Source organism: Protomyctophum parallelum (assembly GCF_964188405.1).
Source record: "Protomyctophum parallelum genome assembly, chromosome: 8".
Classification (NCBI taxonomy): Eukaryota; Metazoa; Chordata; class Actinopteri; order Myctophiformes; family Myctophidae; genus Protomyctophum; species Protomyctophum parallelum.
This window is the reverse complement of record NC_139703.1, coordinates 25018909-25041821: the sequence shown is the minus strand read 5'-3', so window position 1 is coordinate 25041821 and position 22913 is coordinate 25018909. Positions and strand designations below refer to the sequence as shown.

General features: G+C 43.1%; 1 protein-coding gene across 2 annotated transcripts in view; it reads right to left on the bottom strand.

Annotated features, from left to right (window-relative positions):
* Positions 1-4197: 4197 nt before the first annotated feature.
* The window catches only part of LOC310863605 (uncharacterized protein), a 44424-nt gene continuing 25708 nt past the window's right edge, over positions 4198-22913 (bottom strand). For both annotated transcript variants that reach the window (XM_083772064.1, XM_083772065.1), the window contains 5 exons: positions 15884-15921; positions 14978-15041; positions 12654-12863; positions 7038-7160; positions 4198-5934 (listed from right to left, as the gene is read on the bottom strand). In XM_083772064.1, the coding sequence (XP_083628190.1) occupies positions 5801-5934; positions 7038-7160; positions 12654-12863; positions 14978-15041; positions 15884-15921 (569 nt within the window). In that variant the 3' untranslated portion in view covers positions 4198-5800. The remainder of the gene's footprint in view (positions 5935-7037; positions 7161-12653; positions 12864-14977; positions 15042-15883; positions 15922-22913) is intronic.

Genomic DNA, 22913 nt, shown 5'->3' with positions numbered 1-22913 from the left:
ACTGTGAATTATGAGGGCGCTCAGCAGGGAGTAGGCTACGCGTCCTGCCGTCCTCCTGGGGGCTCCTCACAGGCAGTGCAGGGTGCTGGGTGCAACAGCAGTGAAATCACAGAAATGTGTATAAAATAAAGGCGAAAGCGTTATGCCAATTTAGTCTATTGGCATAACGACTAAATAAGCTAGGCGGTAAAAAAATTTTTTGGCTAGTAGCCTACTACTATATAAGGAGTGGAAAAAAAGGAATACTGTAAATGAGGTAGATTTCCCACTGCTCCTGGGCTGTGTCTCACCACTCCAAGAGATGGGTCAAATGCGGAGAACAAATTTCACTGCAGTAACGTGTGTGACAAATCGTGTGACTTTGACTATGACTATTCTATTACGTGACATTGCCCTCGTCGACCCCTGCAGACAGGAAGCCCACTGAAGGGGCAAAAGGTTTGGTGTCTCTATAAGGACAGGACGAATCGTCCCCCAAACCTGTTGTGGAGCGCAGGGATGGCATCATACCTCAACAATGGAAGGATGGACCCAAAGATACACATATGTACCGTCATTGAACCCCCTAGAGGAGGTGGGTGACAGAGGAACTGAACATCCAGGATTTATTTTCACCCAATGTCAATTGTCTATGTAATCCTGGGCGTTACACTCTCTCTGCCAACCCTGGGGGGGAGCAACAGACTGACTGACTTCATGGTTCCTTCTATATGCATGAGGAGGAGTCCAAGCCGTTTCTTTTTTTTTGTAATCTTTTTTTTGTGTGGCTTTCGCCTTTATTTTATATGTTTTATGGAGGGACAGACAGTAGGCTGACAGGAAATGGGGGAGAGAGATGGGGGAGCCGTTTCTTTTCACCTGACATGGGGGAGTTTCCCTGGTTGGATGTAGTGCTTGGAAGTTGGAAGGAACATGTTATTCCAACCAGTTCGTCATCCGTCTGTGCAAGTGTACATGCCTCTGCATTTCACATCTTGACAACCGACCGGTACCATCGACCGGCGGGACTGCCGTGCCCAACCAATAAGCCCGATATGCATGCCCGATATGCATGCCCATTATAATGGGCAATTGGGCAAATATACGTACTGTATGAGCCGACATCAGGGATCTCCATGCATATATGGCCATAAAACGTAGGCATAATGTGGAGATATCGACATGCCCATTAATGGGCTTGACATCAGGCCAGGGAGCTTTACACTAGCTCACATGCCATTGCCATCTACACTCTTCCTAATCTCCCTGGCTTTATGTGATTGGGAGACTGGAGACAACAGGGCATCAACCCTGAACTTCATTTCTTATATAGTGACCTGAACATGGGCATAAAGGACCACAGACAGATGGGTAATATGGCTACCATGACAACATGAACAGTGGCAGTGGGTATATGCATTACCCACTTGCATTGTTCACGACTTCCATCGTTCCCGAGTAGACCGGCTAAAAGGCAGTAAAGAGATATACGTATGCGAGGAATGTCTTTAAAATGCTGGAGTAACATCCAAGGGAGAAATTTCGGGTATTGTAAAACAAAACTGTGCAATTTATAAAGTATTCAGTAGCCTGTTTAATATAGTATACTATCCCACTTATTACCAAGAATAGCTTCTTCATCATCATCCTTATTTTAGATCAAAAAGTTTCAATAGGAATCCTGAGAAGGATGGTAAAATAAGTCAAATTAAACTACTGAATGCCTGGGTTCTGAACTTCTGGGGACTCCTTGAGTAGGTTCCTTTAAGGTTTTAGAATGAGGTTTTGGAACCCTGCCGACAAAATAGCTGCATGTATTTTCTAGCATAATCTGTAAGAAGCAGCATGCAGTGACCCATTTTCCAAACTGCTCAGCCTCCTTTCAAATCACTATAAGTTTCACCCAAGATAACCCCTTCTTGCAGTATCAACTGAGGACAATGCTTGTCTTAAACAGTTCAAGGTGTTGTATCGTCTTCATCCATCAAGGACTCTCCAGAATATATCCTGAAGTCTGACGTGGACCCCCATGTGCGAGCGTTGTAAGGACTTTCCTGCCACTCTGGGCCACATGTTCTGGTTAGTGGTTAATGGTTATGCCCAAATTGTATCTAAATTCTGGAACTCGATTTTTAAACTTGTTGGGCTTAATTGTTTTATGTTTTCACGACAGTATTTATGTACCGGTATCTGTGTTAATGATCATTTAAAATAGATTCCATAATGTTACTATCTCTATGTTCTGAATTATGGCAAAAATCAAATGAACAGATTAAACAAGACAAAGGTTTATGTCTTTCAGACATAGGCTGCTATACACTGCTGCAGTATTACAAAATGCATTTGGGGAAAACGGGGGCCCTTTTATGAAATATGAATGTAATTTTATGCTCATGCCTCCTGGTCCACTGAATAATTTATGGATATGGTGGCTATTTTAAGAGAATAGTTGAAGTCTACCTCAATACTACACATGATGAGTAATGGTACAATAATGTTAGCCAGAGTCCTTTCACTGGATGGTTTTCAAGCCTCCTCCTGGCTATACATTTCCAAGAGATATCTCAATAGAACCTCTCTTTTTATCTCAATTTCAATCTCTATTTATGTCATCTGAAAAATGGCTTTATTAACAGTTATGGATATCGAAATGTAACTCATTTGTGTGTAACCCATGTGTTATAGGTACACATTCACAATTAAATTAAGTCTAGATTTTACAGTGTACTGGATTGTTGTGTTTCCCAAAACGATATCAGTTCTAAGATTACATCTGTTCACTTCAAGGGGGTGTCAGTGAGAATACTGGACAACTCACCCCGGTTGGTAAAGACGGACAGCTCGCCCAACAGTATTTGGACAACTCACCTGTTGTCTGTACTTTGGGTACCGGGTACCCATTACAATAATTCAATTACAGTTCTAACTATCGGTTCCTACAGACATGCTGTGCTGTCACACGCTAATTATTTACTCTATGTACTCTACACATGCACATATACAGGCCTAATTACATAAAAAAGTGTGTGCGTGTGTGTGTGAGTGTGGCAGTGCTCCTCAGTCAGATAGGCTTTATTTTGTTAGTCAAATTTCTTATTGTCACTCGTATTCTCAACATAAATAACAAATAACAACATAGTCAACTATAAAAAAAAGAGCTCAGACACTCTTTGCGCAAACAGCCAAACACTCAACTCTCACCCCGATACAGCTCACCCCGAAAGTGAAGACAGCTCACCCCGAAAGTGAAGACAGCTCACCCCCGAAAGTGAAGACATCTCACCGGGGTGAGATGTCTGGTGAGTTGTGCGGACTTTCAGGGTGAGATATCCGGACAACTCACTTGGAGGTGGAAAAAGGGTGAGTTGTCTTGTTACCGTCAGGGATATACATTCCATTTGATCATTGATATAGAATGTTTGTTCGGTAACTCGGTAGCCTGTTTTCCAGCCTGATTCCCTGTGTTCCGTAATTTGTTTTGTCACTTCGCTACTCACTCTGTTCACACAAACAGAAAAAGCTGGGCATAGGAGGGGCGTGCCCCTTAAAAAAAGTTAACAGTAGTATACTGCTGGCTGTGTGTGGTGAGTTTAGTGAATGATTAGGGGACATGGCAGGGCAACAGCAGTAGCTGTGCATTTATATGCCAAACTGGTGTTTTTGTCCCAACCCGCAAAACAGACCAATCTGGCATGTCCCGCCTACCTTGTCGATAGGAGACTCTGCAGACTGATCAGCGAAGTGACAAAACAAAACGGAATTAAACGAATCGGGCTGGAAACCGCAGTAACAGGGGTATGTCTCCCTGTTTCTCCATCACTTTAGTAATCAGAAAGTACATCTTCAGGAAGGGATAACAATTTTATCCAATCAGTAGAGAGAACCCTACTTTGTCATACGACGGTGCAGGCAAACTACAAGCTTGTAGATCTGCCATTTTGCACAATGCCACCTTACAGCGGTGTGTAAATTAAGCATCATACACCCTTGGTGAAGGCAGCCTCCAGCCTGCTCCTTCCTGCAGTCAAGGTGATGGTTTTCTAAAAATAGATGACTCTCTGGGACTATTTACCAAACATGGACATTTCCATGGACAAAACATTAACGCAACGCCTGGACACTAGAAGGAAGGAAAGAAAGAAAGATCTGTGCAAAGGAACACTTCCAATTTAAATATTTTTATTGTATCAAACAAATTTAGATTACAGAGAAAACCATTAATCAATTCAAATGAACCAAATAAATTGAACCAAAATAACCCAGATGTATTTCCTATACTGTACATTGATTACCATTCAAAACAGAACAAACGCCACATGGGCTATACTACGTATATAAATACACCACAAAAGAACAAACGAGATCACACAGGAATGCTGTTTTGTTCATAGTGAACAATAAACTATAAATGTAAGTATTTGTTGGTAGCTAGGATTTTAATTGTGTTGTGGCAGACAAAATAAAACTAGAAAGCCTTCAAAAAAATAATTTAATTAACCTGAAGGCGGACACATCCATTCATTATTTTCTCTAGTTTTGAAAGGATTGTCTCATAACCACATAATAACACTTCAGTGATACAAATGACGGTAATATATATTGTGACAAAAGTAAAATGAGTTTACAATGACAGCTTGTCGGAAAATAATTAAAATGTGTGTCTATTACTTATATCATTTCAAAAACAGATTTTTGTATTGATTTAATTTATTGTACACAATGAACTATTTAAACCCCATATACTTGTTGACCAGGATCTATACTTGGTCCTATTTTTCATCTTTGCCAAAAATACCCGATCTGCAAGCCAACAGTGTTTCACATTGCGACATGGTGAGCTTGTAGATTTGCAATTTTCGGCAAACGCTTGGCTTTTCTCACGGGAGGTTCACCTATTACGACATGCCCAGAATAGGGATGCTAGGTTACTTTACTATTTCTCATTGACAACAAAGCACCGTATAAGCGTCCTGGTCTTAGAGAGGACTGTTATTGTAAACCATAGACTGTAAAAAAAATATGGACAAAGCGTTCTCCAGGTCTGATATGGACGTAAAATGAAGCCTGTCAGTCCTTGAATTGTAATTTGTAAATCGCCATCTTTCTAGATCCGTTTGGGCCCAGCTGAGCCATTGGCTGGCCCAGACAACGAGGCGGGACTTCCCCCCTTCTTCTTCGTTGGTTTTTATTTTGACTCGAGTGGGTGGGGGATCCCGTTCATAGACTGTAACGGTAGCCACGCCCCTCAGAACATACGCGACTTTATGGTCATTGTTTTAATACATGGGACCATAATTTTCCAAAAAGAATATTATGACATTAGAAATGAGACTTAAAACTAGTGACTGGAAGCAGAAAGTATTCATGACCATGTTTATTAAGGTAATACAGTCTAGGTGAAGTTGGGCCCAAATACATGGATCTCTATGGAGCTACGGGGTTTTTTGAGCCCAATGACAGCGCCACGACAGGCCATTATATGAATTTCAGGAAATCCCGATGGCTTCACAAAATATCTGTCTGACTGCCCCCCTGTTGTAAACCCAGTGCCGTGTGACCTTTCATAACCAGGGCTAGATTTTCAAAAAAGCACAGTACAGTTATAGGTGGCTGAAATATCTAAATCTTTTTCAGATATTTTAAAATATAGAAAACAAATCTATTACAATTGAACATCCATCCCTTTGCTTTACGAAGTTTGACACAGATTAAAGTGTAGAAACCTTCACGTTGTCGTCAAGGTGTCGCTAAGGCCTGACTGTAGAGAACTATAGATACCCTGATGTTCCTGTACCTATTACGAAAAACTGTGGGTCTCCAGTCAGTCACTACACTTGGCTGGCTCAGATTGGGCTGCGTTGTGGCGTCCTGAAGACTTGTCTATTTCCCCGTCCGCAGACCAGAGTGCTTCTCCTTGCGTCTGACTCGCACTCGATGCTGTTGCCACTGTTGTGTCTGTAATGACACACAACAGATGGGGAAAGGTGCAGGGTGAGGGAAGTGGCAATTGAGCAAATCTGTCCAGATTGGCACACAGCGTCGCAGAGTAAATAGAGGAAAGAAAGAGAATACAGCCCACCCAGAGTCAGGTTCTGTTTGAGCTTTCTTCATGTTAAAAGGAGATTTTTTCCCCCTTCTTTTCTTTGCCACTGCCATCAAGTGCTTGCTCTACTGTACACTCTCTTGAGACAGCCATTTGGCACTATAGTAAAATTGAATTGAATAAAATATATGCTTGAAAGATGTTTGAAACCATGTTTGAAGGATCACGTTGAGAGCAGATAATTTGAAAAGGTTCCATCTTTTCACTTTCACATGTGATAGCCTCCCGGGGTATCTTTCACTCATTTGCGTGCTCTGTGAAGTGCAGATCAAAGCCCGCCGCAGATGTTTGTTGACGTGCCATGATTACATGAGTTCACGTCAAGCATTGAACTATTTAGCCGGCCTTAAAGGACCACTTCACCACTTTTCAACCTACGTATCTTCATATAATTGGTCCTCACTAATGTTCATGATAAAATACCACACTTTTTTTCTACTTGGCCTGTGTCTCATGGGAGGGCTGTGGGCAGTTCAGAAACCCGTCCACCAGTGACATCATCATTAGGCAGATTTTTTTTAAACAAGATGTTTTTTTATTATCGGGACAACAATGGCTTCCATTTTCGCATTGCAACTTTTCAGGAATAGAAAACCTGCAGTTTCTATTAGCTTGGATTCCCCATCGATGATGTCACTGGTGGACGGGTTTCTGAACTGTCCACAGCCCTCCCATGAGACACGGACTGAGCATAAAATAATTGTGGTATTTTTTCATGATCATTAGTGAGGACCAATTATTATGAAGACAGGTTGAAAAGTGGTGAAGTGATTCTTTAATAAATGTAGCACGGTGAAATAATTAAATACATTTTTGGATCCTTGACATGAAATAGTTTAAGAACGACTGACATAATTATCGTAGAAACATAGGTTCTTCAGAAAACTGTCAAAAAGACATTTGTAGAATCTGGTCTCGTGGTCTCAATGGGTTAATCATGGGCATAGTACTGTACCTGCTCGAGTGCTATTCGGTTGCGACGAGGACTCTGCTACCACGGGGAGGTTGGAACATCCCACCTCCTCTTTGGAGAGCGGGCACTCCAGTCCGCCTTCTAAAAGGCTCTCCCGTGAAAACTCTGTCGGAGGTCAGGCGAGGAGAGCAGAAAGACAGAAAAGTAATTAGACAGTGACAGTGAGAGGGATATAAGATAGAGAGAGACGGTCACATTGAGACAGGGCTGCAGCAGAATGAATGACGATAACATCAAAGACAGCCTGAGGAAGGCTGTGCCCAAATTAGCTCTGGTCCAGAGTCCAATGTTGGGTGTAAGTGAGTGAGTGTTGGCGAGACCAGAGCTATAAGCCGATATGCACGAGTGTGTATTTTTAATCGTGTACTGTAGCCCACTGATTAAAGCCCTTTTTATCCAGGGGGACCTGGGTTATTATGCCACATTTGGTAACATTAGTAGTAAACATTAGTTTTTGTTTCCTCTTTTCTTTCCACCATAGGCAAAGCCACCCAGTCACCAGGTGTTCCATGACTTTCCCTTTTTAATGTATTGACCGATCCAGCCCACTCCAGCCCATCAATCGATTGCGTTTGACATTTATAGACATCCAGTATGTTACTTTCATGCTGAAGCTGGTCTACAAAATGAAACCGTGCACGGTCGGCCACACAGGTGTTAATTACCATTGATTGCTGTTTTGACCTAGCTGGCTTGCTCTTTTCGTGTGGATCGAAATGTGTGGCCCTATACCGTTGTAACCTTTAAGTCAAATAAACAACAACGCAGCCTTCATTTTGTGACCCTGCAATCAAAGGGGATGTGGGGCTTTCTCAGAAGCTGCCGCTGGCTATGTTCAAAGAAAATTGCTTAAAATTATCATATATATTTTTTGTGATTATTCTGTCAATTACTTTTCCAAATAAACAAATAATTTTAGTTTTGATTATTTTATTAGTATAGTTATTTTTTTTATAATCAATTAAAGGTAGCTAAATGATAACATGTTAACAAATGTTTTTGTTAAAAGGTAGCACTATTCTGGTAATCATTGCTGTTGTTCATTGCTATTGTTCATTGCTGTTGTTCATCTCTCCAGCTCTTTAATAAACTGAAAATAAATGTTCAGCCAATCAGGAGAGTGCCATGTATCAGCTTAATTTCTAGTGTTTCAGTTCCAATTCTGTCTGCTCATTTCTTTGTGTCATTACTTACAATTTCACTTGTTTAATCTGTATCCTGACTGAGTTCTCTATCCTGATTGGATAATATTGGTATTCCAACCTGAAAATTATGTTTTTATTTAATAAAGAACTGGAGAGACGTGGAGATTCCTGTTACTGAATAAATTCTATAACAATGAGAACTTCTGAGTTATCAGAATATATCCCTTATTTTAACCAAGATCAAAAATCACTTATTAGCCTACTTTTGATTAGTTTCATTATTGTTGCACCCTGCATTGCTCCAACCAACTGCTGAATAAGGTGCCCACAGTGCAGTGCAGTGCAGTACAGTACAGTACAGTACAGTACTGTAACGATCTCAGGAACCGGAGGCAGAGACGTAGTCACAATGATAAAGATCTCTCTTTATTACTTCCAAGTTAGCTCATATAACAGCAGCCAGTTTGTGCACATCCAAGTTAGAACAGCGTGCACTCTCAACCTAACTACACACAGCGAGCAACGCGTCACTCACTCCCCCAAGTCCCACCCCTGAGACAGTCCCATTGGCTGACGCCATAGCTGGCCGGTACAGTACAGTACAGTACAGTACAGTACAGTACAGTACAGTACAGTACAGTACAGTACAGTACAGTACAGTACAGTACTAGTACATGTGAAGACCTGCATGTTCTCCATGTTCTGTAGTAAAAAGGAACCACTTGGTCAAAGCCGTGATGCTGATGCTGTGTGTTCTTTTTTTCCCCATCCGTTGGCGTTGCTAAATGTAATGAATCTGTCAGGGACGAGTGAGGAAGTGCCAAGGTGGCACTTTGTTGGCCCGGTTTAAGCATCTCCACGTCAGCAATCCCATGTTCACTCCTTTAGTCCTGTGCACTGTCTTTTCCTCAACTCCTTTTTATCACCGCTGATCCTCCCCTATACTGTATATCCCGACCCCGTTACATTGCATCACGCATACATTATACATGCTTGCATGCCGTCTATTTTTTTTTTTTCATCCTTCCTCCCCCTCTCTCTCCTGCTTTTATTTTTGGCCTTTTGTCTCTTCTTTTCCTTGATCTAAAATAAATAGTCCCTTATGAAACATTTCAAAGTGTTGATTGATTGATAAAAAAAAAAGGTCTAGCGTAAAAATATTCCCCAAATGCCCATAGTTTATTATTCATCATCATGCAATGCTGTTGAACTCAATTATTCTGTTAAGTTCAGTAGCTTTTTAATGACTTTGGAGAAAATATAAACAAACGCCTCATCTAAAATCAGTGCTAATTAACGGTAAAAATTGTCTATGTGGCCAAAGCTATGAAAAGAGATACTCTCTCTCTCTCTCTCTCTCTCTCTCTCTCCTCATGCACTTTGTGTTTTCATCCCTGCAGTGTCCTCCTTATCTGTCATCTAGCATCCTTCTCCATCACTCCCTCTCCTCTGTAAAGTCCTTCAATCTCTCACGAGCGCACACGCACACACACGCACACACACTTTATGTGTCTGCATCCCCCCGTATCCTACCCCGCCTTCCTCAAACGCTCGTCTCCACTTCATAGTTCTATTGTCCCCTTTTATCTCCTCGCTCCTGTTTTTAGATCTAGATCTAGATCTAGATTGTGTCTGTCCTGCATTATCTCTTATGTTATTTCTGTCATTTAACTGCAGCCATGCAGCAAGCCCTAAAGTCTATGGGCCTGATTCTTCAACGCGCTTCCGCTTATATATTGACGTGACGCTAGCGGAAAGGCATTTACGTGGATTTCCCACATTAATTTGGAATTCATGGAAATGGCCGTGAACTTGACGCTGACTTTGGTTGATCGGCAACTCCGCTAAATCCTCCGCCACCTCTTTAGGTGGCGGAGAAATTTGCGGAAGCATACACTTGCATATATAGATTTATTCAGAAGGCTTTAGTCTTCATGCTGAATCAATAAATAGTCCCCAAATCTCAGATAAAATATGTAGGCATGTGTCCCCAACATATTGGTCGATCAGCACATAAAAAAACGATATATATATATATAATATATATATATATATAAAAGCCGAGTGCACTTGTATGCCTAAATGCATATGCATTCTAGAGGCAAGTTAGCCTATAGAGTCCCATAAGGAAACTGCCCCTGCAAGCCCCGACACCTTTTTATTTATTTATTAGGATATTTATATAGCATGCCATGCGCGATTGCGCTGATCACTTGACAGCCTTCTCTAGGCTACTCGCAGTGCAAGCGTTGTGAGCTTGTAGATCGGCTCTCGCGCATGTTAAAAAACAAACTCACAATTATAATAAGAACATAGGCCTACACTTATCTGCATTTTGCACTGTACGAATCTAACGTTGTTTAGTGTGTGTTAGTGACTGTATTGTTTAGTGAGTCAGTTCTCTTGACTGTCGGTGTGTGTGTGTGTGTGTGTGTGTGTGTGTGTGTGTGTGTGTGTGTGTGTGTGTGTGTGTGTGTGTGTGTGTGTGTGGCGGACAGCAGCATGCTGCCGCTGAACCGAGTCCAATCTGGGTGAAATTTACATTGGAAAATTAATATAACGGCGCGGTGAGCCCGGCCAGGACAGAACACGGCCCGGCCCGACTGACATTCTGGTTCACAGACATGCCGGTCTGACAGACAGACAGCAGTCACGAGGGCTAATTAGCCCTATAAATCCACATTATGGCATCAGCGCGTGCAATTTGGCCAGTCAGTTTTAAGCCAGCTCACCGTAATTCATTATAATATGGGCAACGTTGTAGCTGTGTAGGCTGTAGGCTACTACATTGATCTCATCATGAGATCAATCAAGTTTGCCAAGTGTCCCGACTCCCGCGAATCATTTTAATATGAGGACATCATGAAATGAACCATGCACTTACATCTGACAAAGAGGATATAGGCTACCCGCTGTATATGGTTGAAATTCTAAATAGCTATGCCTACATGTCCATGCTCAGAACAAATCCATTCTCCACTATATGCATTCAGACAGCTGACAGTGAGATGATATTAATCTATTCCCCGAATGAATCAATGCAGCTCTGATTAAAAAAAAGTATCGGATATCTCTTTACTTTTGCAGGGCGCCTTTCTTTTTTTATAACCCTGCAGTGCATTCATCCTGTCAAAATTAACTACTCTACAAGCTCATCGCGCTGTTGTATAGAATTGAAATCCTCTGTGCAGGCTATGATGACGTATTTCGAGATTTCCTGTTGCCCTTATATGGTGTAGAATGGGCGTGGATGTTCCAACTAACCAGGCGACACCAGGCGAATCGCTTGGGAAAAATGCGGAAAGGATACACTCGGCGATCCGCACAAATGAAGTGATTACACCAGCTTCCCTGAATAACACGTCCTCTCAACGTAGGATGATCGGACGGATAAATACGATATCCGTTTCCGCCACCGTTACACTCTGGCGCATTTCGTTTTTGAAGAATCAGGCCCTATGAGTCTACATCCCCCCACACACACACACACACAGGCGCACACACCCTAGCCCCCGGGAACAGTTCGTGTTCGTATAATTTATACGAATTAAGAGTATGGGAGCTTGCTTTTTGTAAATGTCTTTTGGTCAGGCACAATCATAATCTTTCATGTTTGGTTGGTCAGGCACAATTAAGAGCCAACACAGAGCAATATTTCGCGTCAGTGACAGACTTTCCACCTCAGAGGACTGCCTGGTAACCACGGAGCAAAGAGGCAGGTGGGGGCAGGTCTTTACGCAACCCTATCAGGGTTTTGAATGACCGATGACGCTATTTGGACTGCACAATCCATCGGTCTATGAGGTGACTTTCGTCACCTCATAGCTGTCATGTTATTTTGCGTGGCTGTGTTGTTGAACACATACAGTACACAGCTTAACGTTGGGAAAGTTACACCACTCAACCACCCATGTGATGGCAATAATAGTAATCACCATACTGTATAGTTTGACCCGTGCATTGCATGAAAACTCCTGATGGTTGTTAAAGTTGATCCCTCTCTACCGGGTCATACCAAAGACTATAAAAATGGTGCCTCCCTGCTTGGCACTGAAGGGTTGGATTAGGTCACGGTGTACCATCTACCATGTAACATACTAGCGCCATGTCCACGGGGTGTATTTTGCACATCACAAGCTAACCTTCACGCTACAGAAGCAGGAGAAAGGCCCGGGGCCACATATGGCTTGGGAACCATTGTATCCCAAAGCTACTTACAATTTAGGCATTTAGCAGGCACTCTTAATCCAGAGCGATTTACAGTAAGCAAGAACAACACATGGTAATCAAATAAATAAAAAATTGTCATCAAGAATCATAAGGAAGCTAAGAACCTATATCTGTCTAACAGTAGAAGGCTACAGTAAAGCTATAAGTAGAGTGCTATGTCTACATAAAACTTACTCACTGCTACTTCTCCCTCATAAGAGTATACTGTATATACAGTACGTACCCTCCATTTGGCAGCGCAGCTTTTCGAAGGCTTCGACGGTGTCGTCCTCCTCGTCGTCACCGTCGTCGTCGTGTGGGAGCTCGAGCTCGGCGGGGACAGAGTCGGGACTGGGCCGGTCGGACAGGCAGCTCTCTGAGGAGACCTCGTCCCCGCCGCCCGCTCCCTGCTGCTGCTGCTTGTACAGGTGGTGCTCTACCATGAACTGCAGTTCTGAAGGAGGAGGATGGGAGGGGGGGAGAGAGAGACCAATGAGCTATATGCACGCACGCCATTTTGGAAAGAACTTGGGGCCCCTTCCCTACTTCCTTCACAAGTGTTACCGATGATACTAATGAAGGCTCTGTTCAATTCTGGCCAAACATGTGCGTGTTGGTTCACTGGAACACTACCACACCAGTGGGTCTCAAAGTGTCCTTGAGTGGGTTCCAAATGCCCCTGTGCGGGTGTGTAAAGCCCAACACACACCGCCTCCGTCCGACGCGGCGCGACACGTTGCCGCGCGGCGACGCCTGGAAAATAGAACTGGTTCTATTGGCGTGTCAGGCGAGGCGCCAGCGCGCGTCGGACGCCGCCGGTGTGCGATAGGTTCATTGAAAATAACGGAGGCGGCTGTTTTGCCGTGCGGCGTTCGCAGACGTTGTGGGAGGCCCTTAAGTCTGGCCAAATGGACCCGTTCTTATAGTTATGGGGGTCGTTGAAATTAAAACGTTTGAGAACCACTGCACACTAAATGGAAGAGAGCCTTGATTAGTATCATTGGTAACACCTCTGAAGGAAGTATAGGGAAGCGGCCCGGAAGTAGGAAGAGTTATTCTGTGTGCATAGAGCCCATTCAGGCCCAATAGGCAGTGGTGGAAAAAGGGTTTTAATGTTTTCTTTTGAAAAGTTTTGTGTGCAAGTGAAAACGATGGCGGTCGGTGTTGGTTTGTGGCACATACGTCACTCAGAATTCTCAATGAAGGTCTGAGTGTTCAAAATACACTGGGAAACCTAAAAATATAAAAAAATCAAATTTATGGTGGGGCCCAAAGTAATCAATCAATCATCAATACTGCAATGTAGATGTACTCTGTTGCAAGTAGAAGTCCTGTCTTTAAAATATACGTGCGTAAAAGTATTGGTATAAAAATATACAATTTAAAAGTACCAGAAGTAGAAAGTACTCTGTAGTTTTCAGATGTAGAACAATCTTTTGAAAATGGCAGAAAATGTATAGGCTATAGGGCTGAAGTGGTTAATATAATGTTTTGTAATAATATTCAAAATAACTAGTAACTAAAGTTTTCAAATAATTGTAGTGGAGTAAACGGCAACTATTTGCCTCTGAGATATAGTGGGGTAGAAGTAAGAGTATTGAAAATTGGTATTTTAAAGTACAGTACTTGTTTGGTTACTTTACACCTGTGATTCTAAACCTTCAATTTCTAGGACCCCCAGTTTGATAAGATTTGTATCTTCGGTAAACAAATCTACTAATCTTATTTTATCTCTGAGTGTGCACAAAGGGACCTTACAGACTAATATTGGTACGGATATGTTGACAAGACAGCAGTGTTTCATACGTTTTTTATATTTTAATTGTATGATGAAAGTCAATGGGGCTCTAGCCTGACCTAAGCAGAGACATTTCTGGTCTAGAGGGGCGGGTCGCGCCTCAGAAATGCGCACACCCTGATTGGATCTCATCGATCTGTCCGTCACCCCCGGCCCCTCCTCTCCCCCCTAGTGCAGCGCTACGTCACATAATTTAGAGCGACGCCCACCCGGAAGGGTTGACTCCCACTTTTAGACTGGTTCAGCCCACGGCTTTTTCCAGGCTTTCATCTTTCGCGCAGACGAAATGAAAGCCTGGGTATCGAGGCTAATGGGGCTCTGATCGGGGCAGAAACAAAGATAACTGGCATTTATACATAATGAGGTGCACACTAACAGTGTGATTGTGTTTTTTCTTCTTCTTTTTGCTATGTTAAATATAATAGAAGCTGTAGTGTTTGTCTTTGTCGTGTGTATAGCAGAGCATTGTGTTCTTTTGAGGCAACTGTTCAGCAAGGTCAAAATTGGTAACAACATTAAGATAAGATTTGATTCTCTGGGACCCCAATTAACTCAAAGTTATACAGACATACAGTTCACAGTCACAGAACAATTGCGGTTCCTATCACTATGTGTTAATTAGCTGGAGACCCCTTGGAACCCCCCCCAAGGACCCCTCGCTGAGAACCAGTGCTACACACTGGGACTCATTTGAGGTGTCAAAATGAGCTCAGTGCTACAGAGCATCACAAATATATAAAACATTGTGATATTCCCATGACAACACTCACCTTTCATGGTAGGTGTTCCTTTCTGCCCTTTCCTCCGCTGTCGAGGAGAATTCAACAAAGCTGCCTACAAAACGCAGATAAAGCTCATCAGCAGGGAGCAGTGAAAAACAGTGATATATGCCCCACAGAACTGGAACCTTACTGTTGAGATTATTATCATTTTTTACATAATTCTCCCCTTTCTAACTACCTCCCCCTGGCCAGCCCGGGGCGCCTGATGGAGGGGAACGAAACTGGTTGGAATAACGTGTTCCTTCCTCGTGCTACGTCCAACCGGGGAAACTCCCCCCTGTCAGGCGAAAAGAAGTGGCTTGGACTCCTCATGCATGGAAGGAAGCATGAGGTCAGTCCGTTGCTCTCTCCCCAGGTTGGCAGAGGGAGTGTAAAGCCGATTACATTAGAAAATGGGTTACAAAATCGTGGGATATTTTTTTTAATAATAATAATAATTCTTCCCTTTTTTGTGGCTCTGCAAGATGCTAGCTTAGGTCGCTATAGCATCACCAGGGATTGGGATTCGCGTGCCACGCTGTCAGGTTGCATTGGAGCCTAGGTGCCCGTACCAGTAGGCGAGCGATGGAGATCACCCTCTTAGCCTGACTTGAACACCCATGAACACGGGCGATTGTTCATATATCTTTGGTCTGTGACACCCTACCCCGAACCCTAACGTAACCCCAAGCCATGTTACACTTTAGCTATTGAAAAATAGCAGATCTGCAAGCTCATAGCGCGGCACCGAGTGCTGTGCTACAAGCTTGTAGATCTGCTATTTTTTTGAAAAATCATGAAAATGTGTCTCAAATCTTTGAATAAATCGGGAGCCGGGAATTAAATCATTTAGAGATCTGTGGTCCTTGTTTCAAGTGTTACCATTGAGCTGTGTATTTGAATAGACATGATTACCTTGTATAGCTGGTTTGGGAGACGATCTTCATCTATTTCTGGAAGAGACATAAAGAAAATGGCAAGAGTTATTGGGTGTGCTGTACGTCTCTCTGTTACACAGTCAGAACACATCAAAGTAATAAAAAAAGTGGGGTGAAATTAGTTTTTGTGCATAGTTCCCATTGTGTCATTTTTTCAAAGAAATACAAGAAAAGGAAGAAGGTGGGGGTGGGGGCGGCGTAAGGAGATCAAGGCAGGAAAGAAGAAAGGAAGAAAACCCCTTGTACAAAAAGTACAAGGGGTTTCAGATCATTCGAGAAGCTTGTTTCACAAACTGTTGGGTTTCTCTCATCTCATTTACAGGCGGTACACAGCCGTACATCCAAAGGGTCTCTTTTCGCACATGCGTGGATGTCATGATGACACGGTACAGTATATGCACTCTGGATGTTTGGTACAGTATAAAAGGACAATTGAGCTTCAGACAAGTGGGCGTCTAATGCAACTAGATGGCTGCTGAGAGTTCAACAGGGCAGAGTAGAGTGGATATAAGGTGACCTCAGACCAGATGGCACAAAATGTCAGTGTCAGTGCCAAGAGGGAACCAGCCCCCACTTGGCCAGAGCATATCAGATTGATTGGACCGATTTGATTTCATTAACCCATTCTGACCTGAGATCAGATTCAAAGTGTCTTCTACATCCTGACACTTTTCTGTTCTTCGATTTTTCAAAAATAGCAGACCTACAAGCTCGTAGCGCGCCACTCGGTGGTGCGCTATGAGCTTGTAGATCTGCTATTTTTCAATAGCTAAAGCATAGCATAATGCTAACACCAAAAGGGGTTCCCGCCCAAAATTGATGGTAGGCTATAGAAGTGGTTCTCCTCGGCGAAAATCAAAAACAGAACAAAAGGAAATATAATAATAATAATTCAGATAAAATACTCACTGAGAATCAAAACTTTGTCCAGGAAATAATACAATAATAACTAAAACAACACCTGACACGACATCACACCGGGGTGGTCTATACATTCATCAGTGTCAGTTCTGCACCTTGTGGTTTGGAAACCAAACAGTCAATTAAAATGTGATCAATAGCGCATTTGTTGAACCAACTCTGTGTGCCCAGCCTGAACTTTTTTCCTAGGACATCACCTTGTTGCTTGGCAACCTATATTTCCCCTGGTATCACAGTGTCAATGTGCACACACACACACACACACACACACACACACACACACACACACACACACACACACACACACACACACACACACACACACACACACACACACACACACACACACACACACACGCACGCACGCACTAAAGAGTGCATGTGCGCAAGCCTCTTGAAAGTGCCTGTTCATTATCATCCCTGCGCACCAAACACAATCTGAGTGGTGTCTGAAACCCGTTGTATTTCATTTTAACGGCAGCATTCGCTTTAATTCCACCAGGTCACAATGCCCATTCAAGCTCAGCATTCTAAGATTAGTCAGTAAAACGGGCCACTTTTGGACTGCATTTCAAGTATAAGTGCATAAGTGTTAAAAGGCTTGTATGGGAGCTCTGGCAGTGGGCCAGGAGGGTTTTACCTTATAGGGTCATATCACGCACCACAGCATATCTGAAAGGCACAGTATATACTGTAATGGATAGAGGCTATGAAGAATCATATACCCAACATTCAGTGAATAATAACAAAGTAATTATTCAACTAATTAAGTAATTAATTCAGTAATACATCTGACTATTAACCAAAACCAAGCTTGCAGAACATTTTTCGTTCATAGCGTGCAGTCGACGGAATCACCACTGCGTGGAAGCCACATAGTCGTGATGGCGGTGCGTCGCAATGCCACTCCGTCTGTCCTCGTTAATCTAAATTGAACATTGCTGGTGCTGCAGGAGGAGCTTTGAACCTCTCTGTTACATCTCCGAGTCACAGGATTATGATTGGATTGGATTCACTGAAACTGAAAATGTAATCTGTAAGAAATATTCTTGCGTTACGGCAAGCCATATCCGGATGCAGCAGGCCTATAGCGGATAGATCTATATGTGGCTAATTATGAGAAAAGAGTATCATTCTGGTGTCAAATGAGAACACATTATATGAGAATGTTAACCCATTTTGGGGCGGGAACCCCTTTTGGTGTTTTAAACATTATGTTATAATTTAAAGCTATTGGAAAATAGCAGATCTACAAGCTCATAGCGCGCCTCTAACTTGTAGGTCTGCTATTTTTGAAAAAATCGTTAAAATGTGCCTCAAATCTTTCAGAAAGTTGCCATGATTTAGACAATTTCGATGAGGTACTTCCATGGGTTACTCAGTCGAACCTTTGTCACGTTCGTGTTATGTAAAGGACAACCAGGGAGACTATATCTGTTGCATTGGGCCAGCTAATATGAATCCTAAATAAATTGTGTAACATTGGCAGGCAGGGGGGGGCAAGATGACATTCCCCTTCATTAGCATAAAAAAAACTCATACAGTACCTCATTCCCAGCCAGCCGCCCTCTTATTAAATTGGAACAAATTGGACACTAATAACGTGTCCACTGTTGTACTGCACCAGCTGGACTATTAAATAGACGTGAACCAGCCTATGGCCTGGCAGTGGGCGATGGAAGTGTGGAAGGAATCAAGATGGCCCTCAAAAACCTAACTCGTGTACCTGGGGCGGCGGTGGCTCAGGGGTCGAGTGGCTGGGTATAACCGAAGGTTTCCAGTTCGAACCCGGGCTCCCCCAGAGTTAGTGTCGAAGTGTCCTCGAGCAAGACACTGAACACCTATAATTGCTCCTGATGTGCTGGTTGGTGCCTTGCATGGTTTCCGCCGCCATCGGTGTATGAATGTGTGTGTGAATGGGTGAATGTAATGCACAATCTATGTAAAGCGCCTTGGATAAAGGCGTTTACCACCTTCCCAGCCCCCCCGCCCTCTCATTACATTTCAACACTGCTGTGTATAACCACTTGAATCAGTGAGTGAAGAAAACAAACAACCCAGCATGTTTATTTGTAGTCGCTGGATTGAAATCTTGTACTGGAAGTGAAAAAAAAATGAGATAATTTTCAGGATTCTTTTTTCCAACAAATCCCATTGTTTCATGTCACAAAAGTTGTGTTTTCATTGTGATACCGATATAGCAATGCATACAAGCTCATAATAACACAACATGGCGGAGCATCGCGAGTTTGTAGATTGGCAATTCCGTTGCTTTTATTTGTACAATGATCGAGGTAGGGCATTCATTTCCCCAAAATATTGAAATACGGAGATACAATTAAGCTTTCTGCCCGACAGCAATGTTATGAAAAGAGATCCAGAGAGAATAGCATGACGTGTTGTGCTATAGTATAGCTCTTCCTCTGTTGTGACCAAACAAATTTGATTGCTCTGTCCAAACCAGACCAGACACATTGTAAAAAACAAATGCCCCCTGGAAGTATTTTGGTAAGTCATGTACCACTGATGTAGGCCTACCACTGGAATATATTATTTAAAAGAAAAACACAGACATAAACAAGATTAGACTATGCACCATGTTATGCACATTGTACAGAGGGGGAAAAAGCAGATAGCATCTGCAAATTCTGCCTTGCCATCTGTCCTTATAACAACAGATGATCCATAGCCCTCCATTTTCTCTGCCACGTTATCTTGTTTTATGCTAACAAAGGTTTCCTCTCAAAAATTGAATTATCAGAACATTGCGTCTGCTCACAAGTTCTATTACTTTTTTCCCATTTTTTTTAACCACAGCAATGAACTGCACTATTGAATCCCAATGGACACCTGTAATAGTATGTATAGCGAAGATTTCTGCTGGTTGAGCTCGTAGAGCTGCTATTTTTGGCAAATTTGTGAAAAATATAATAATAATTATAATAACCAGTAAGACGCCTGAGGGAGAGAAGCAAGGTCGCGTGCACGCATCGCCTGGGTGACAGCAGACTGCTGGGCGAGCGCTGGCGCTTTGGCATGGGGGGTCAGATCAACATGACATGGAATGAATTCTGTACTAGCCATTATATGGAGCGTGTCTTGAGTGCACAGGGTTTGATGAGGTCAAGTCCACCGCCAGTCTAACTTTTCCCCTCAGCGCAAATGAACCTCAGGTGTGAGGGCGAGGCAAACACAAACGTGATGCACGGTGGAGCCTTTCATAACATTTAAAAATTGAAACGGTGAAAGTATTCAAATATATTTGGCTCCGCATCAGCTATCCAACCTCTTTTAACAGCATTTGTGAGTTTCATGTTTCATGTGCGCTGCGGCTGCTTGTTAAACCGTGTTAAACACTATGCAATTAATGTTCACTGCATTAACGTCAAGTTCCATTATGTTGCCCACCATGCCCACATAATGTTACATTACCTACTGTATAGGCTTATTTAGTTAGGCTACAAAATGCTTAGTTGTAGCCTTTACTAAAACTTAGTATAGCCGACGACGCACGTTAGCATTGGAACAAGCCATGGGTTTGAGAGACTGATTGATGTAAACCGTAAACTTACAGTATTAGATTATAGCCTACGTTGTCACTCGTCACAACAATATAGCTGTAGCTCTGTTTTGGACCATTGCATGAATAAGGTGGATAAATGAAAGAAGTTCACTTTTCGTGTGCCCTTGTACTTTTCTGGGTCCTCAGTAGCCTATCCCAACCGAGGAAGTACAGTCCCATTAAAGTTGAACTTTTCGCACTCAGCTCTATTACTTATAAATAATGAATCATCAAAATAAAAAATCATGTGATGACAGTGTTTTGGCTCATAATATAGAAAATGAATTAAATCCGCACTTTCAGTCGAGTAAGAGTCTTTATTAATAAAGATAGTGCTCCGCAGCAGCAGTCATACCAGACAGACAAACGCGTTTCGGCGCGCAGGCCTTCGTCAGTGTCAAAATGACACTGACAATGACACTGACTCGACTGGAAGTGCAGATTTAATTCATTTTCTATATGTTAATTTGGAATCTGCACCCAGCACACGCCTGAAACTATACAAAACTGTCTGAGTAGAGCGGGCCTTTTCCCTTGAAGTGTTTTGGCTCAATCACAACTATTAGTACCTAAACACACACATCTCCGGGTTGTCACAAACACTTTGCAACAGTTTCGTTTTCCAGAATAGCTCATTATTCCTTCCTCGATCTATTGACCACTATTTCATTCCTCTCTGTCTCTGTCACTGCCTCCCTTTCCCTCTCCCTCTCCCTCTCTCTCTCTCTCTCTCTCTCTCTCTCTCTCTCTCACACACACTCTCTCTCCATCTCTCTCTCTCTTCCCTCTTTTGCTTAATTTATATACACAGTCACACAACAAGTCTAAATCTGGCTTTTCCCTCTAGTCAGTGCATCACAAATCAGGGATTCATTATTATGTCCCTGTGATGTTCTGTCAGCCCCCCCCCCCCCCCCCCGACCCCACCCACCCCCCAGTGCATATAGAGCAGTGCTATTCCGCAGGGCCTTAAATAATGCAGGGCTCCGTATGATGTGGGGCACAGCAGACCCGCTGCACCAATACAGACCTTGTCTTTTCTCATAAATGTACCCGTCCTCTGAACGCCCCCCCCCGCCCCATGCCATCTCTTCTGTCTCTGGCATCTGTTTCAAATCTGTGTCTTTATATGCTATACTGTACTTCCATCTCAGCCCGGTTTCCGTCTATCTGCTTTGTGTCTGAGGAGAACAAATCTAAATGATAATGCTGTCCTCCCAGAGCCACATAAATCCTATATACTTGGTTGACTATGGGGTCCCCCAGGGGTCCATATTTGTCAGTGTGTTCCCAAATGTTTTCAGCCGAGACCCAATGGACATTATGAGTGAACCACGACTTAATTGGGAAAAAATAGCCGATCTACAAGTTCAAAACGCGTCGACGGCCAATGAGTGCAGGGATCAAACTGAGAACATTATTCCTCCTCCTGCTCACTATAAATCATCTCCTTTTGTTTTTTGTTCAACATTTCTCCCTTATTTTTATTACTTCTTTTTTTTGCACAGTCCCGTGTCTCGCTTATCTCCTAGCGTTTTGTGTTTTGTCTCTTTTTCCTCCTCTTGGCGTCCTCGCTATGTCTCCTCTAATTTATACTCCAGAGAGAAATCCTTGAGCCGAATGATTCATAGTTGGCACGGAGCTACCTTGGTACAACTGAGTATGAATCATGATTCATAGTTGTCGCGGCCGGGCGCCATGCTACGACTGATACGATTCATAGTTGTCGCGGCCGGGTGCCATGCTACGACTGATACGATTCATAGTTGTCGCGGCCGGGTGCCATGCTACGACTGATACGATTCATAGTTGTCGCGGCCGGGTGCCATGCTACGACTGATACGATTCATAGTTGTCGCGGCCGGGTGCCATGCTACGACTGATACGATTCATAGTTGTCGTGGCCGGGTACCATGCTACGACTGATACGATTCATAGTTGTCGTGGCCGGGCGCCATGCTACGACTGATACGATTCATAGTTGTTGCGGGGGTACCATGCTACGACTGATACGATTCATAGTTGTCGTGGCCGGGTACCATGCTACGACTGATACGATTCATAGTTGTCGTGGCCGGGCGCCATGCTACGACTGATACGATTCATAGTTGTCGTGGCCGGGTACCATGCTACGACTGATACGATTCATAGTTGTCGTGGCCGGGTACCATGCTACGACTGATACGATTCATAGTTGTCGTGGCCGGGCGCCATGCTACGACTGATACGATTCATAGTTGTCGGGCGCGGGGCGCCATGCTACGACTGAGTATGAATCTGTAAAATCTGTAATCTGTAAAATCTGAATCCCCCCCCCCCACCCCATTTCCCCTCACTGTATATGTATCTTTTCCCTTTTTGCTTCCTATATGATGAATTCCTGTTCTGTTCTGTAGCTACATAGAAGTGTCTATTTGTATGTCTCTAAATGTTTTGATGAATTGAACAATTTGGACCCTGTTGTAAACAAGTGTAATGCTTAATTGGGTCGTTCACTCACAGTTAACAGTCTTTGGGCCGTTTG